This window comes from Bos grunniens, chromosome 7, assembly GCF_055505025.1.
Source record: "Bos grunniens cultivar Pamir isolate PY7600 chromosome 7, Bosgru_T2T1.0, whole genome shotgun sequence".
Classification (NCBI taxonomy): Eukaryota; Metazoa; Chordata; class Mammalia; order Artiodactyla; family Bovidae; genus Bos; species Bos grunniens.
In genome coordinates this window covers 67,539,870-67,559,263 of record NC_141171.1, presented here as the reverse complement: position 1 = coordinate 67,559,263, position 19,394 = coordinate 67,539,870, and the positions used below count along the sequence as shown (strand labels likewise).

Genomic DNA, 19,394 nt, shown 5'->3' with positions numbered 1-19,394 from the left:
GTGGCTATGAAATGATGCAGTGCTCTATTGTTTTCCACTGAAAAAGGCTTAAATTGTCCTCAAGTTCCACTCGCTAACTCATCCTGTGACAATACAGCATCTACTATTAGCCAACCAAGTGTTATGAGATGCCAATAAGTTTTTACACTTAATAAAGCTGACCAATAATTAAAAGCTGGCAAATATGCATACTTTCAGCTATACAGGTATTCCAGTTAGAAGGTTTCACCATTAAATATAAAGGCTATACTCCTGAGAATTTTTTCTATTCTTTAACTCCATTTTTAACAAAGCAACTCCTTATTTAGTTAGATGATTCACATGTGGCTTAGTGAAGGCAGAAAAGTAATTCAAAAGGCAACTAAACCATGATTCTTATAACACAGGTACTGCTTCTGTAGCTAGCGACTCCTTAAAATATTCCTGAAGCTAAAACTGCCTGAAGTAGTCAATGACTGAAACAGTTTTGAAGTAATTTTAAAATGTGTACTCCTTATTACTCCTAGATACAATGGTGACCATCAGTGCCATTGAAGATTCTGCCAGTAAACACATTACTAGTTATGACATATCTATTTTTTGACAGCAAAGATTTCTGAAAAAGTTAAAAGCATAAACTTTCAAGTTCAACATACTTGCACAGATATATGTATATGTACAGATAGTATGCCCTTTTATATGTAGTATGTAATAGACATTCAAACTACTACTTTTACTTACTAGCTGAAAAAGGTGGTAAGAAAGCAGGTTAAGCAAGCTCTGAGCTTTAGTTTTCTTATAGTTGAAGGGGAGATAATAGCACACCACTCACAGTGTCACTGCGAGGAAAAAAGAGAGAACTCAGGTAGGCCCCTAGCACTGAGCTCAATGCAAGGTGTGGTGTGGCATAATCAATGGCAGTTGTTCTTGGTGGCGGTGGTGGTGGTGTGCCAGACTGTACAGATCTTCCTGGACTTACAATAGGGTCAAATTTTGAAAAGCTCACTATCTGTTGCAAATAAGATAAGTCAAAAATGCATTTGGGGACTTCCCTGGTGATCCAGTGGTTAAGACACTGACTTTCAGTGCAGGGAGTGTAGACTCGATCCCTGGCTGGGGAACTAGGATCCCACATGCCACCATATATATACTGCTTTGAGTCTCAGTGAACTCCGGGAGTTGGTGATGGACAGGGAGGCCTGGCATGCTGAGATTCATGGGGTCGCAAAGAGTTGGACACAACTGAGCGACTGATCTGATCTGATCTGAAGCCATTAAAAAAATGATACAAGATACAATTAATATACTTAATCTACTGAAAATCACAGCTTAGGCTCTCCAACCTTAAATACGCTCAGAACATTGACAGCAGCCTACAGTGGGGCACAATCATCTAACCCAAGACCTATTTTATAATAGAGTATGTGATACATCATGTAACTTACTAGATGCTGCACTAAAAGGGAAAAGCAGAATAGGTCATAGTGTACCAGTCATTTATCCTTGTGAGGGCATGGTTGACTGGGAGCTAGAAGCTGCTGCACCCCAGAGGCAGGACCGTACCACCCATCTCTAGCTTGGGAAAGTATTACAATTTAAAACTGGATCTACTGAATTCACACAACTCTTGCAACATAAAGTTGAAAAATTATAATTCAAAGCATCCTAAGTTTGGGACCATCTGTACTTCCCAAAGGTGGCCAGAACCCTATCTCCTACAGCCACCATACAGGTGATCACAAATTGACAGGTTAAAATAAAAGACATTCATTCCGTAATATTTCTGGAGGCCGGAAGTTTGAAATCAAGGTGTCAGGCGGGCTCCACTGCCTCTGGAGGCTCTAGAGAGGAATTCCTTCTTTGTCTTTTCCATCTTCCAGAGTCTGTGGGCATCTGTTGTAGTTTCATCACTCCAAACCCTGCCTCTCTGGTCATACAGTCTGCTTCACTTCTGTCTGTGTCAAATCTTTCTCTGCCTTACTCTTATAAAGATCCCTGTCACTGGATTGTGGGTTTGAGTAGAAATCCTCATCTCAAGATCCTTAACCTAGATAAGACTAAATAAGGTAATACAAAGTTCCAGGGATTAAGATGATGACCTATGTTTCAGAGGATACCATTCAACCCACAACAATTTCCCATCCTATAAGTTCCTCTAGAACCTTGCAACTCCCCCATGTAGACGGGATTCTGTGTGCCTTCCCCTTGAATTCTGGCAGGATTTTGTGTCTGCCTTCACAAACAGAGTGAAGTAGCGATGCTACCTGACTTCTGAGTCTAGGTCATAACAGCATTAGGCACTTCTACCTCATTTAAGTGGGACACACATCCTGGAACCCAGCTACCGTGAGGACAGGAAGCCCACGTGAGCCTACATGGAGGGGCCACGTGTAGGTGTTCTGGCTTACAGAGGTTCCGGCTCTCAGTCACCATCAACTACCCACAAATACAAGCATACCTCCAGATGGTTACAGTCCTAACTGTAGAATCAACACCAGTCATGGAGTCTCCTCAGCTAAAGTCCTAGACATCAGAGGCCAGACTGAAGTTCCCACTGAGGTCTACCCCAAATGGAGAGTCCTGAGCAAAATAAACAATTTTTCTTGTATTCAGCCACTAAGTTTTGGGGTGGTTTGCTGCAAAACAATAAATAAGAGACTAATTATTCATTAAATAATGAAATGGGTTAAGGTTAAAGATTAAAAAAAAAATAACAACAGTGCATTAGAAATATTTCCTGGCATTGAGCATCTTGGATTTTTGTCTAAATATAGTGGGAGCATACGCAAACACATACACTTTTAGAGGAAAAAGTGACTCAGTCTCTCTCATTCTGACTGACAATATGGGAGGATCCCTTAATTAGAAATTATATGAGCTACAGTAGACCTTATATATCATTTGGTCAAACTTCATATTCTACAGGTTCAGAAAGTAAGACACAAAAGTGGTCCCGGTGACTCCCCCACTCAGTATAGCTCTTTACCCACAAAAGGTCCTCACAAAAGGTCCTCTATCCCAGTCTCACTACCTACCCAATCAGGAATACTGAAAGGAGGGGAGTAGCAGAGATTGGGTGTGAGGAAAAGGAGCAAGCTGCTATAAATGTAGTTATTTGGGGCATCTGTTCAACAGATTGGAATCTTCCTTCTCTGGAATGAGTGAGTGAAGTCGCTCAGTCGTGTCCATCTCTGTGATCCCATGCACTGTAGCCAGCCAGGCTCTCCTGTCCATGGAATTCTCCCAGCAAGCATACTGGAGTGGGTTGCCATTTCCTTCTCCAGGGGATCTTCCCAACTCAGGGATCCTGCATTGCAAGCAAATTCTTGAGCAGCTGATCCTCCAGGGAAGCCTTGCTTCTCTACCTTTGTTTAAATTGAGGGTTTTGTTTGTTTGTTTACTTTCCTACCTTAAGCCTGTGACTCCAGGCCTCAGTCGGGAAGATCCCCTGGAGAGGGAAATGGTAACCCACTCCAGTATTCTTGCCTGGGAAATCCCATGGATAGAGGAGCCTGATGGGCTACAGTCCAAAGGGTGTGAAAGAGTTGGACACGAGTGAGCATGCCAGGCCTTAAAAACTGTCTAGGGCACAGAAAGGAAAGGCACCAATTGTTATATGCAAGGAAATGAAAAATCTGTTTCCACGTTCACTTTACATGCTCTCCATGAGCTGTCTGAGAAGGAGGCTCACAGATTTTAGACCTGTTTTATAACAGAGACCTTCCTGCATTAGTGGAAATGTTTTCTATCTGCTCTGGTGAGGATGGCTCGCTTCCCTGGTGGCTCAGAATGTAGTCTGCCTGCAGTGCGGGAGACCTTGGTTTGATCCCTGGGTTGGGAAGATCCCCTGGAGAAGGGAATGGCAACCCACTCCAGTATTCTTGCCTGGAAAATCCCATGGACAGAGGAGCCTGGCAGGATATAGTCCATGGGGTTGCAAAGAGCTGGACATGACTGAGTGGCTTCACTTTCCTTCTTTTTTTTTTTTTTATTTATTTTTAAATTTTATTTTATTTTTAAACTTTACATAATTGTATTAGTTTTGCCAAATATCAAAATGAATCCATCACAGGTATACATGTGTTCCCCATCCTGAACCCTCCTCCCTCCTCCCTCCCCATACCATCCCTCTGGGTCGTCCCAGTGCACTAGCCCCAAGCATCCAGTATCGTGCATTGAACCTGGACTGGCACTTTCCTTCTTTTCTTTCTTTCTGGTGAGGATGGGGGCTACTCACCCCATGTAGCCATTAACTTATGTGAAATGTAGCTCACGTGACTCAGGAACTGAATTTTTCCTGTGACTTAATTTTAATACCATATTGGACAATGCATTTTGAGACAAAGTATTTACGAAGCCATTCTGAGGTTAGAGATTCTAACTAGTGACACAAACAGTCCAAGTGACCTGAAACTTCATATTCACTGCTGTGTCTCTTTCTTGTTGCTATTTAGTCCCGCAGTCGTGTCCGACTCTTTTGTGACCCCATGGACTGCAGCCCACCAGGCTCCTCTGTTCATGAGATTTTCTGGGGAAGATTACTGGAGTGAGTTGCCAGTTCCTCCTCCAGGGGATCTTCCTGATCTAGGGATCGAACTCACGTCTCCATATCTCCTGCATTGCAGGTGAATTCTTTACCACCGAGCCACTGGGGAAGCTCTGTGGAAGGATTGGTCTTTGAGTTCACAGTGGTAAAATGCGTCTTGGGATTCAGAACTTCTCTCCTATGATTGCTTAATGCCTCAGTAAGAGTGGAGAGATCTCCATAATGTGGTTGCAATTTCTGATTTCTGAGAGTCATTCAGAGTTCACAGCTGCATGACCAAAAAAGAACTAAAAATTCCTTCTGTGAGCAGCTATATGTGATGGAAGAAGACAGAAATTCAGAGAGATTTTTCTGACATTCTTTTTCTCAATTCTAGAATCACAAATAAAGTGAATTTTGAGTGTATGAAGATGATAATAAGTGGGAAAGGTCAGAAATATTATCCAAATAATAAGTTAATGTTGCACAGTGATGTGTTTATAATTGGAACTCAAGTTTACCAGTTTGACCTCCCAAGAGTATCTATAATTTGCATCCTGTTGAACTTGACTAGCATCAGCGCCTGCTCGCCTCTTTCCCCACCCACTCCTCTCTCCAGAGGCCTGGCCTCTCAGCACTGGAAGGAACTATACTATCCGAGGTGACCTGCGTTTAACATCCCTGCATCCAGGCTACAGTCACAGTGACTTCTCTGCTTTCAACACCATTCAAAACGTCCTTTATCCTTTAAGCCTCAACCTAAGGAGCCTTCCAGGGCCTTCTACCTTTGACTAATTTCTTCTTTCACACTCCCTTAAAAAGTCTGTCACTTAGGGGAACTTATTAAAATTTCACATGTTTTTTTCTTCTTAGTAAATTATACTCTATTAAAGTACAGGATTTTCTTTATTATAATCTTTAATGACCAGAAAAACCACAGTGCTGCACCATATGCTGAAGAAATACCTATTGAACTGTAGCAAAAGCACCCAATAAATTGTACAAATTTGTAACAAGCTTGTTTTATAGCATTTCGCAGTAATTACAAGGACTAAAATCATCCTTGAGGATTTGCATTCTTGCAAAAGGTATAAAACACAGTAAGCTTCAAACTAAATAGGACATGACAGAGCCCTATTCCAGGACTTTCACGGAACAGAGTGGATTTTTGTCCTGTGTTTTTCTGCATTACAATGTTCATGCTACCTTAAAAATAACATTGTGGTCATTTTTCAGCTTGATGAATTTGAGCTAATGGATGAAAAAGTAACCTCCAGAGACAGAGCCCTGAGAGATGGAAACACAGTGTTCTCAATATAAAAAGCCTTTCCAAGTTCTCAAGTGACACTGGCATCAGAGCTGAAGCAATTGCTATTCACAATACATTCATTAACAATGTTAAGTGAAAGATACAACTAAAGCCAATAAAATCATTTTGTCCCATTTCCTGAGCAATTCTGTATATTAACTAAGATGATTTCTCCTGCTTCTTGTCTATTTCACACTCCTGACTTGTGTAATTAAAATGTAGCAGGTAGTTGATACACAGGAGGGAGTGTCTGTATTAAAAATACCTTTTCATAATCAATTCAAGCACTCATCTCATTTATGGTCTGTCTATCTTAATAAATCAACTCTTACTTCATTTTAAAAGCCATATAAAGCTCTATTAACCCCCTTTACATACTAATTTAAAGTGACGGGCTATTCATAAATTTTTCACATTCATTTATTCAATAAATATTCTAAATATCTACTATATACTAAGCAAGTTGTTGAATGCTGTCACTATAAAGGTGAATGGTTAAGGTTACCGTCTCTGTAGGGGAAACAGGAAAATTAAATAATGCAGTACTGTATGTCTTCCCACTGCAGGACACCAGGTACAGCAAAGACAAAAGAGTTGTCAGGTTTATCTGGGAGGACTTCTGAGAAAATCTGAGAAATCAGAGAAAAGCTTAAAAAGAGCGCTGTGTATGGAAGATCAAGTATAGGTGTGATTTTCAAGTGAATTTCTGACCTTATGGGAGGGAAGTCCTGGCCCAGCTGCTTGATGAGCAGGACTGACTGAATGATTCTACCCTCCCAGGCCACAGCTGATGGGGTATCTCATGTGGTCCATGCACAATAAACAAGTAGAACATGATGTATACAATCTGCTGAGCCAGTGCAGTTCCCTCTCTGGAACTTCATGTGGGTAACAGAAGGAGACTAGCGGGGGGGGGGGGGAGAGGTGGAAGCAGAAGGGGAAAGTCATTACAGAGAAAAGATCAAAGGCACACACATGTTGAAGATGCCAGGAAGCAGGAAGCTTGGATAAACACAGGAGGTAACTGGTAGCCCCACAAAGGTAGAGGGATCCTGGCCTGCCAACAGAAGCAAAAGTTTCAGGGCAATACCAAGGCCATGTGGTCCATTAAAATCAGAGGATGGGCATCCCCAACACTGCCGTTGGTTCTTAAGAGTACTCTGGGTCCCATGGCCATGAGACCCACCCATGCACCAGGACAGCCCCTGTCCTGTTCCCTCTGCAAGTGTATCCTCACTCCCCTCTGCTTGAGTTAGTTTGACTGGGTCATGGCTCCTCAACCCTTCTCCAAACAGATGATGTGTCAGTGTTCTGAGTTATGGAACTCACTGCCCATTCGCTCTGGCTTTTACTGTTTCACACTGTGTCCAATTTACAAGTATTAGAATGCCTTCCTCTGACCCTCAGTGGATCTTTATCTTACTTTAGGGTAAATAAATCATGTTTTAGACATTGCACTGAACAAATTCAATTTGTCTTCATGAAAAATAGCACTTGGAAAATGGGCAGCATAGTGTACTGATTAAGAGTGCAGGCTCAAAAGCCAGACTCCTGTGACCCAATTTCAGCTTCAGCACTCACTGACTGTGTGACCTTGGACAAGTTATTGCACTTCTTGGAACCTCCTCATCCCCATTTATAAAATATGCATGATAGTAGTGTCTACCTCATAGGAATTTTTATTAACATTATACAGGAACATTACAAAGTAAGTTCTGTTTTAGTTTTTATTAAACAAATGGACATTCTCTTCTTAATCATAGATACAATGGTTTGGACTTTGTAATTTTAATGAGTGGAAAAGAAAGAGAAGTTAGAGGCTCTGTTAAACACTAGCATCAGATCAGATCAGATCAGTCGCTCAGTCGTGTCCGACTCTTTGCGACCCCATGAATCGCAGCATGCCAGGCCTCCCTGTCCATCACCAACTCCCGGAGTTCACTGAGACTCACGTCCATCGAATCAGTGATGCCATCCAGCCATCTCATCCTCTGTCGTCCCCTTCTCCTCCTGCCCCCAATCCCTCCCAGCATCAGAGTCTTTTCCAACGAGTCAACTCTTCACATGAGGTGGCCAAAACACTAGTATAGCTAGCTACAATTTATCTAGGACATATTGTGTGCCCAGCATGGACCAGGTACTTGACATCCATCATCTCATACATGTGGTCTGTATAAAACACTCAAATGTGTTTGACAATTAACAAACACACATTGAAAGCTGACTGCATACCAGGCACTGGTCCATGGCTATAAATATGAATAGAATACAACCCCTGCTCCTGAGGAGTTCCCAGTATGGTTGGGATGCTAAAGCTGGGTCAGGCAACTTTATCATCTACTTTGGTTCAATCAACTGCAAGATGAGGATGTTTGAAGAGGTGGCTCGAGGTACCTATTTCATCTAATAATGATTTCACACTCACTGGAAATAAAACTTTTTAAGCTTTGCCACTAATAAGCACTTGTGCTAAATGACACTGTAGACAATCGGTACTGCAGTATTTTGGGAGGTCTTTGAGGCCAAGTTATTTGGATTGAGCTTCTGGAATACACTGGTAGAAGCAGCAGCCCTCTACAGAGAGAGATCTCACATGGTCGAGGCCAAGCTCCAAACACAAAACTGTAGTGTTCAAACAGGAAGATGCCTTGCAATCCTAAAGGATACCTAGTTCACTGCTTTCATTTCTGTACTGAGCGCCAGAAGGAAAAGGTGATGTAGTTCATAGCCCACTAGGTGTCCCATTCCGTGACACTCATGCTAGAGATTTCTGCACTGCCCCACGATACATCACAGAGATGAATAAACCATATTCCAGACTAAGACTGTTTGGATTCAAACCTCTACTCTGCCACTTTTTAGCTATGTGATCCCAAATCAAGTTATTGAGCTTCTCTCCTCCCTGTGAAGTTGGTATCATAATACCAATCCACATATACATTAAGTTAGATAAGTTGCAATGGCAGAGAGCCTGATGCAAAATGAGCCTTCAATAAATGATGATGATGATAACGGTAAACACTAACAGAAGGCATTTACTTTGGAACAAGCTCCTTTTCTAAGCACTTCACATTTATCACCTCATTCACTCTTCACAACAAACATATAAACAGGTAGGTATTGCTATTACTCCCAACATATGGCATTACAGAAAGGTTGAAAAATTTGTCAAAGTAGCAGAACTCATATGTGAGCATAGAGCATCTTTGTCCTGAGTCTGAGCCCCTAACCACTGCCCTGAGTGGGGTCTCCTATGATTTTCTGTTCCCAACATGAAATCTTCCTACAGGTCAGGTGCTAACTCAGACTGGTCTACACACCAACCTATGACACAGATAGCATTATTCAGTTTGCATTAAATATTTATATAAACATAAAAAGGGACTATAACAAAGGCGGAAGCAGTGAAGGGAGAGGTCATTGACTGTAGGATAAAGAGAACTGAGTTAAGGACTGAACACACATAACTATCAGGAACTACTCCATGCAGGAAATGTCAGTGGATATCTTGGAAGCAAATTTGTGATCTGATGACACAGGGCGGGTAACAAAGGTAATGAACCACTTGAGCAGCTTCAGAGCTGTGTTGAAAAGCCAGGTCATTGCAGCAATTAGCTAGAGGAGGTGGACACGAATGAGCGGCTGAACTGAACTGACCTGAACTGAACCGACTGTATGTTGTGGTATAAAGGGGTAGGCTTTGAAGTCAAGGACCAGTTCTTTGACTACTAGCTGTTTCCTTTAGAAAGCCACTCAACTTCTCTGAGCTTTGGGTTTTATTTTACTAAAATGGAGATTGTAATACCCAATTCGTAGGGTTGTTTGGAAAATTAAACAAGATAATTTTTTTTACTGCCAAGCAGTGACTAGCACATATTAAGCACATGCTTAATAAATAATACTAGTTTCCTTGTAAAGCATAGTGTGTGATAAACTACGGGAGGTGAACCTATGGGTCTTTACAACATAGGTAAATTAAACACTCCTCCAAGTAGGGAAAACACTGGAAAAGAGTAGGAGACTGTAATTCTATCTTGATTAATAATGAACAGCAGAGTAATCTGCTAAAAGCAGAGAAAAAAATTAATTTTTATTCTGATTTACATCTGGGACAAATAAAACTTGGTTGGATGTTTGTCCAGATTGTTATAATGGAAGGACTCTTTCAGCATAACCCTTGGGGACAGCATAGAATGCAAATCTGACAACATAGAAAATTCTGGATGCCTGATATTGGATAAATTGCAGAGTCCTCGGAAACACTTGCAGATGACATCACTCTTGGTTTGTCAGTACTCAGAGGGTTTGATTAAGGTGTGAACTTTTCCAAATCCCAAATTACTAAACATTCCAGGTGTACCAAATAATCAGTCTTTCCTCTTGACAATCCTCACAGAAACTGCTTCACTCCTATCGCATTGGATTTCCTGTGTTCATGCACCCCACATTCACCAATGTAATATTGGTGAACACCTCATTCTTTCTCAAGATATTCACTGTCAGTAAATTATTATTTGTAGAATAGAATTATAATTCTAAAGGGATATGCATTATACCGTGATTTATGGAGAATATGTTTTTACCATCCAGGGAAAGACCAATTTTCTGACACTTAAGTTCTATTTGCTCAAAAGCATTACTGTTACAAAATTACACATTATGACTAGTAATAGCATTATTCTCACCTCAGTAAGTACTTGGTTTGGTAAATCTTTAAGAACTCTCAACTTTGGCAATCAATTTAGTTAACTACAGGAAATAGCCTATTTTATATAGATTATTACCTTAATATCATATTGCTCCCCAAACTCACATAACATTCAGAGTGAATTGTCACTCAATATACATTTACATAGACATCTCACTATTGAGCCTGCCAGATAAAACATACTTGAGAAGCCAGATTTGTGTAATATCACGGTTATCTAGGTTTGAGTTCATATTCTCCACCACATTCACCCTGTAATCTTTCAGGTTCTATACATTAACTTCATGTCAAACTATGTCAATATAACAAAAACAGCCCCAAACAGGGAATGAGAGGGAAACATGAGTCTCAGCTAAATTTCAGTGGAAAGATAATGAATTCCATCTGGTTGTTCTTGTCCCACCATCCAACCATCTCACTATCAAGAACCTGGAGTACTCCAGAATTACCTTTCAATCCCTCAACAACTCATATCCAAACAGTAGCTGAGGTTGAGGTATGTCACTTCCATCTTTTAATGTCTTTTGAGCATTTATTCTTCATTCTACTGCCCTAGTTTCAGTCTTCTTCTATTTTATATTACAATATAGAATTTTTCTACTTTAAAGTTTTTGAAATATGAAATAAAAACATCACAGAATATGCATATTGACAAATGACAACTATGGTCCCTTGGACTTAAGGGCAGATTCATGACACCTTTTAGAGCCTTAAACTCTGAGACACTTTCTCCATTATATTGCATCCTTACGTGAGCAGTATCTAGACTACAACTTGGATCATACCTCCCTCTCTCTCTCACCTAAAACACTTCTCTGATTTTTTTAAAATATAAAGTAAGTTCAAAAAAATGTTTACAGATTCTCATTCAGAAGTAGAACCTAATGTGCTCCAATATTCTAGAACATATTTTCTTAGACCCCTACAATACATTGGAAATTGACCTGTATCATCTTTGAAACTTAAAACTGCAATTCAGAAGCTTAATTTGCTGGTGCTTACTGCAAATATTAAAAAGTGAACCATTCTCCATCACTAAAACGTCTATAAATAACATACACTGGAAAGGGTGTGGAGAAAAGAGAACCCTCTTACACTGTGGGCAGGGATGTCAGTTGGTGCAGCCACTACAGAAAGTCCCTCAAAAACTAAAGATAGAGTTACCACAAGATCCCAAAATCCCACTCCTAGACAAAAACATAATTTAAAAAGATACATGAGCCTTCATATTGAGAGCAGCACTACTCACAACAGGCAAGACATGAAAACAACCAAAATGTCCATCCAAAGATGAATGGATAAAGAAGATGTGGTAAAAATACACAGTGGAATACTACTCAACCATAAAAAGAATGAAATGCCTTTTGTAGCAACACAAATGTACTTAGAAATGATCACATTAGGTAAATCAGAAGGAGAAAGACAAATAACATATAATGTCACTTATATGTGGAATCTAAAATATGAAACAAGTGAACTTCTCTGCAACAGGAGCAGAATCACAGACAGAGAATGGACTTGTGGTGCCTGGAGGTAGATAGGAGTGGGATGGCCTGGGAGTCGGGGATTGGCAGACACACTATCACATGTAAAACAGATAAACAACAAGGTCCTATTGTATAGCACAGGGAACTATATTCAATGTTATGATAAACCATAATGGAAAAGAATGTGAAAAAGAAAGCATACGTATGTATAACTCAATCATTTTGCTGTACAGCAGAAATTAACACAGCATTGTAAATCAACTATATTTCGATTTTAAAAGTGAGCCCTTTTGATGCACTAACACTGGTTTATGTAATCCTCATGAGCCAAGTGCCAAGAGCCCTTCTCATGAGTGATGAACAAAGGCCCACAGAAAAGAGATGCCACCCCTGCTATTATCAAAGTTCACGCTGCCTGGGAGACACACGTAAAAATGTCTGTCTGGAGTGATCAGTAAAAAAATAAAGACACAAATGGAGCTACAGGGGTATCAGGGAGGAGTTGTACCAGGCAGAGAATGGAGAAAAGCAGCCCGAGGAGAAGAAATGGCCTGAGCAAAGGCAAGAAAGTTTACCTGTGCACAGGTGTGAGGGATTAAAAATAAACTCTATAATTCAGGAAAGACAAATATCCACTATTCTATTTTGGATTTTCACATGAAATCCTTACTTTTAATTATATTATGGTTACATTTCCTTATCACACAAGAATTCTTTTATATTGCCAACATAATTACTTACTTTTGACATTACCAGCGGAAAAGAAAGCATTTTTAGGACTATGCTCTCACTAATGCAAGAATTTATTTATACTGTTATAATCTTTACAAAAGCTCTAGGGAAATACCTCAGAATAACTCCAAAAATCTTTTTGCCAAGATTTTCTTTTCATTTGAACTTCAACAAGCAAATGTCCAATCAGCTGCATGGCCCTAAGTACCAAGATCAAGAATTTCTTCAAGAAAGTATAAACACAAATTCTTTAAAAATAATAATAATAATAAAATAGATATACTCTCTGATTCTATTCCTAAAGATTGAGGAAATGCTCCATTAACTACCAGGTGTAAATAGATACTGAAAATTCTTTAATGTTCTCCAAAGGCTAATTGAACACTGATGTTTCAACCTTTACCTCATGAAAACTTTCTTAATTACTACTAAAATTAAAAAAAAAAACAACAATAACAACACAAACTTACTACTTTGGTCTTTATCTCATCCTTCTCCCTACATTATTTACTCAAATTATTTATAAGTTACAGGCTATAGAAACACAGTTATCAAAATGTAGGGAAAGCTCACATGAGGATCACAAAAGAGAAACATCCCACAATTGGATTACCAGCCTCTGAAGAGTTGAGATTTAAAAGAAGTCAATCCTCACATGTAATCTGAACAGCAACGCTTCCCCCCCACCTCCCCCACCCCCGCCGCCATCAAAACCACCGCTTGTAGGTTGTTTTTAATTTTACTACCATCACTTTCCACATTCTTTTTTCTTCCCCCATGCTTTCCCGTCCCCTCAAAAGAGCTAAAGAAAACTGTATGGTCTTACTTACAATTGTGAAGTTCATGACTTTGAGAATCCAGATGGTCATGGCCAAGTTCACCAGTATTAAAATCATCAGGAGGAGGACAAAGAAATACAGGCATCTTTTCCGCCAGCCATAAATCCCCACTTTGTATACCTGCGGCCCCTCAGAGCTAGGCATGGTGCCCCGGTGATGGGTGTACTGTTCCTGAGGCATCTGAAATAAATGAGCCGAGAGAAGCACTCACATTAAACTGCGAGGAGAAAGAGGGGGGAGGGGGAAGAATAGGAAAAAATCAACTTGAAGAGATATGGCTGACTGCTGTCCATATGTTTCTGCCTTCCTGACAAATCTAAAATCTGTATCCTCTGGACAAAAGAGGCTCCTCTGGATGCATGCATGAGCCCTCTCTTTTCATGCAGCCATCTCTCATCATGTGTTCTGAGACATCCACATACATACGGCAGGTGTAGAGGGACCCATAGGAATTCACTTTTCAAATGAGTCTTAGAATTTCAACATCTTTATGAGGGAGATACTCAAAGTCTTCAGGGTAAAACTGAGAATTCACCTGCAAAAGTAAATTAACCTCAACAGTTCATTGTGCTAATATACTACTGCTACTTGGGCTTCACTGGTGGATCAGACAGTAAAGAATCTGCCTGCAGTGAGGGAGACCCCCAGATTTGATCCCTGGGTCAGGAAGATCCCCTGCAATGGCAAACCACTCCAGTATTCTTGCCTGGAAAATCCCATTGACAGAGGAGACTGGTGGACTACAATCCATTGGGTCGCTAAGAGTCAGATGTGACTGAGCGACTAACGTTATGCTACTACTACTTAGGCAATTGATTTGGGGTAAAATGATCTCCAAAGAAATTATTCTGTATTGCCGGAAAGTCAGTGGCAAAATCAGTCCATGGGGTTTGAAAAGAGTCGGACATGACTGAAGCGACCTAGCACGGTGGCAAAAGTAACAAGTTTGATCCTGCCTTCCAGAGTTCAAAGAGGTGTGGATGTGCTCACTTGATTCAGGAATCCTCCAAAAGTGATACCCTGTGTTTAAATGCCTCCCTTGACAGAGATCTCACTACCCTTTCAAGTAGTCCTTAGGAGTTAGATGATTCTAATTCTTATCAACACATTTATTTAATAAATATAAAAGAGTCTGAAAGTCAAATAAGGTATGAATATTCACTCCAGGAGCTTGCAGGCTAATGGGAAAAATGAACTAAACAGTGATTATAGCAGAGTGAGATAAATTAGGAAAAAAAAATCTGCCAATATTAAGTAATATACCAATTCCCTTTAAAGGAAGGAAGGTTTCTCCAACCCCTGCTGTTGACACAAATTATCTTTATACCAGCACTACTAATTAGGTACCAACACAAATCTAAGTAAACATTACTTCTATAAAATTCTCCAACCAAAACAAATTTTAAAATTAAATACAAACAAAATTATCAATGCGTATCGTTCAAAATGGAAAATAACTGCCTACTGAGAAGAATGATGATCTGCAAAACTACACAGCATATTGTGGTAGCAAGAGCTTTAGCACAGCGTCTTCTGAGCACAGATCCCTACTCTGCCATGAGCCATACGGCACAGCCCTACTGCTTTTCTCCATTCAAGTGGCTGCACGACTTTTATTTTGGTGTGTTTACTTCATTTGGCCCTCATGTAGGCATACTGTATTCTCTAGGAATAAGGCCTTTCTCCACTTATTTTCGTCTTAGTCAATAGCAATTACACGAGCGATCAGTGGTGCCAAGGTGACCATGGTGACAGACAAACTATAGACCCTAAAACCGTATCCTTGGTTATGAGGATCATCATCCTCTGGATGGTTCAGACTATACTTACTGTATGGCTTTTAGCTAATAATTAAAATGCACACATAAAATCTACAAATCCCCCAGAGAACCCATGGCCTTTTTACACCAGGGGAATTCCATTTGAAAAGCCAAATGAATTCTTACTTAAGGTCTATTCAAATGTTCAGTGAAGACCTATACACATTTATGCCATTCTGAGTACTTATTTAGCACCAAAAATAGGTCTAATATGAGTATAAGTTTAAACCCATGTGTGTGGAATGAATAAGTAAAAAATAAATGAATGCGTGCATGATGAACAAATGCTGAATGTTTTTCCACCCGCTATAAAATCTATTGCCATCTAGGGTTGTAAAAGTCCAAGGCAAACACAGGAGAAAGTTCTTACTTGGATCCTTGCAAATTTCCACTTCTGGCTCCCAAAGCCTTGAGTTCCCAACCAAGCAGTGAGTGTTGCATTATGAAAGTATCTCAATGGTATTACTCAGTCCCTTATAATTCTGCAAGTCAGGGGTATTTGAAACAACATGGGAACACAGCAATGTCATCTCTCACTGACCTTTTCACACACCGAGATCAATGAGAAGGGAAGAAAATGTCTTATAAGTCTGAAGGAAATTAGACCTTTCTTTTCCAAGGAATCATATTCCATAAATTAAACAAAATCTTAGAATCCTATTTGCAAGATCCTTTGATTCTAATCAACTAGTTTTATACATCAGCTAACTTAACACTAGAGAAGCTGACCCATTTATCTGTGGCTCCAGGGTTTGTCGGGGGTGGGGGGCAAGGACAAAAGTAGCTGTTTTGGACCCTTGTAGGTGTGAAGAACAATGAGAAATTCTTGACAAACCAGTGAACAGAAGCTAGTGAATACTGCCACCACACCCTGTGCCTTTTCTCTAACATTTGTCTCCAGCAATGGAGGGCATTATGTAACTTAGCTATCAAATGGAAATGAATATTCAATAAATATTTATGTAGCTGTGGATATGGACATCACACATGTGATTTTTTTGTCCATACACAGATTATTCGAACTTGACAGTTGCAGTGATTATCTCCACTTAGGGTTCACAATCCTGATGCCCATCAGAAGTACCTGTGGCACTTTTAAATCACCTACACTCAGATAACCACGATGGTGTGATCACTGACCTAGAGCCAGACATCCTGGAATGTGAAGTCAAGTGGGCCTTAGAAAGCATCACTACGAACAAAGCTAGTGGAGGTGATGGAATTCCAGTTGAGCTATTTCAAATCCTGAAAGATGATGCTGTGAAAGTGCTGCACTCAATATGCCAACAAATTTAGAAAACTCAGCAGTGGCCACAGGACTGAAAAAGGTCAGTTTTCATTCCAATCTCCAAGAAAGGCAATGCCAAAAAATGCTCAAACTACTGCACAATTGCACTCATCTCACACGCTAGTAAAGTAATGCTCAAAATTCTCTAAGCCAGGCTTCAGTAATATGTGAACCGTGAACTTCCTGATGTTCAAGCTGGTTTTAGAAAAGGCAGAAGAACCAGAGATCAAATTGCCAACATCCGCTGGATCATGGAAAAAGCAAGAGAGTTCCAGAAAAACATCTATTTCTGCTTTATTGACTATGCCAAAACCTTTGACTGTGTGGATCACAATAAACTGTGGGAAATTCTGAAAGAAATGGGAATACCAGAACACCTTACTTGCCTCTTGAGAAATCTGTATGCAGGTCATGAAGCAACAGTTAGAACTGGACATGGAACAACAGACTGGTTCCAAATAGGAAAAGGAGTACGTCAAGGCTGTATATTGTCACCCTGCATATTTAACTTATATGCAGAGTACATCATGAGAAACGCTGGACTGGAAGACACACAAGCTGGAATCAAGATTGCCGGGAGAAATATCAATAACCTCAGATATGCAGATGATACCACCCTTATGGCAGAAACTGAAGACGAACTCAAAAGCCTCTTGATGAAAGTGAAAGTGGAGAGTGAAAAAGTTGGCTTAAAGCTCAACATTCAGAAAACGAAGATCATGGCATCCGGTCCCACCACTTCATGGGAAATAGATGAGGAAACAGTGGAAACAATGTCAGACTTCATTTTTCTGTGCTCCAAAATCACTACAGATGGTGACTGCAGCCATGAAATTAAAAGACGCTTACTCCTTGGAAGGAAAGTTATGACCAACCTAGATAGCATATTCAAAAGCAGAGACATTACTTTGCCAACAAAGGTCCGTCTAGTCAAGGCTATGGTTTTTCCTGCGGTCATGTATGGATGTGAAAGTTAGACTGTGAAGAAGGCTGAGCGCCGAAGAATTGATGCTTTTGAACTGTGGTATTGGAGAAGACTCTTGAGAGTCCCTTGGACTGCAAGGAGATCCAACCAGTCCATTCTGAAGGAGATCAGCCCTGGGATTTCTTTGGAAGGAATGATGCTGAAGCTGAAACTCCAGTACTTTGGCCACCTGATGCAAAGAGTTGACTCATTAGAAAAGACTCTGATGCTGGGAGGGATTGGGGGCAGGAGGAGAAGGGGACGCCAGAGGATGAGATGGCTGGATGGCATCACTGACTCGATGGATGTGAGTCTGAGTGAACTCTGGGGTTGGTGATGGACAGGGAGGCCTGGCGTGCTGCCATTCATGAGGTCTCAAAGAGTCGGACACGACTGAGCGACTGATCTGATCTGACACTCAGATTAACAAAATAATAATCACAAGGCTAAGACCCAGGCATTAGAATTTTTAAAAGTTCCCAGATAATCCTTAAGTGTAGACAAGGTTACATACCACTGACCTAGAATAATGTCTCCACCCTGATTAAGCAGGAAAACCCCAAACAAACTTTTAACAGATACAAAATCAAATTATGAGAATTGGAAAAATGGAATTGGAATGACTGGTCATTCCAGGCATTTGAGACAATTTATTTAAAAAATGCCCCTTTTGTTTGTTTTTTATTAAGCCAGATGCCTTCCTTGCTGCTGCTGCTTTTTTTTTTTTAAATTAATTTGTTTTGATTATAGTTTATTTACAATGTTGTATTAGTTTCAATTGTATAGCCAAGTGAATAAGTTGTAAATTTTTTTTTTCCATAATGCAACTATTTCAAGGTAGAAATATCCTAAAGTCTAGCATATGAAACAGCAGAGCTCCTCTGCTTAAAGGAAGAGTGAGGACTTGGCCACCCTTGAAGCACTTTTGCAGAACCTTTGGACTCCTAGAAACCACTAACTTTGCCCCAGTGTGAACTGACCAGCTGAGGAGCTAAAAGCCAGCAAGCTGAAGTAGTGACCCTTCAAACCACACAGGAGTTAGTAGCTGAGAGGGGATCAAAACCTATATTCTCTGATACACGGTGTAGTGGCGGATTATGCATGCCATGAGGACTCCTGGATTTGAACCATATTACCAGCCTACCTTAAGGAATCAAATAAATAATAATAATAATAATAATTCCAGACTGCAATTTAAGGAAGGAGGGAAGGAAGGAGAAAGGGAGGGAAAAAGGGACCCGTTTTGTACAAATGACTATAACGTATATGTGGAATCTAAAAAAGTTGGTGCAGATGAACTTATTTACAGAACAGAAACTGTGTTATGCATGTAGAAAACAAACTTATGGTTACCAAGGGGGAATAGGGGAGAGGGAGAAACTTGGGATTGGCAATACTATATGTAAAAGAGATAACTAATAAAAACCTATTGTGGAGCACAGGGAATGCTATAGTCTGTCATGACCTATATGGGGAAATATTCTAAAAGAGAGTGGATGTATGTATAAGTTATTCACTCTGCTGTACACCTGAAACTAATACAGAATTATAAATCAACTATACTCCAATAATTTTTTTAAAAGAAAAAAAATATACAAAGTGTTGCCAGCCAAACAATAAGGTAATGGATACATCTGTTATCAATAATCCTGCTTGGAAGAAGAAAATTTAGATAAGCTGAGTAAATTGAATTTTCTAGTAAAAAAGAAAAAAAGGAAACATGTTGAAATAATAAAAATTTAA

The 19,394-nt window shown here is 40.0% G+C and overlaps 1 protein-coding gene across 19 annotated transcripts in view; it reads right to left on the bottom strand.

Annotated features, from left to right (window-relative positions):
• SGCD (sarcoglycan delta) overlaps positions 1-19,394 on the bottom strand; it is a 695,743-nt gene that overhangs the window by 401,157 nt on the left and 275,192 nt on the right. For 18 of the 19 annotated variants that reach the window (XR_015167840.1, XR_015167841.1, XM_086412599.1 and 15 more), the window contains one exon: positions 13,571-13,759. The exons of the other annotated variant lie outside the window; for it this stretch is intronic. Coding sequence is in view for 16 of the 18 variants with exons in the window: in XM_086412599.1 (XP_086268725.1) it covers positions 13,571-13,759 (189 nt within the window). In the remaining 2 variants the exon portion in view is untranslated. The remainder of the gene's footprint in view (positions 1-13,570; positions 13,760-19,394) is intronic. 19 annotated transcript variants of the gene reach the window in all.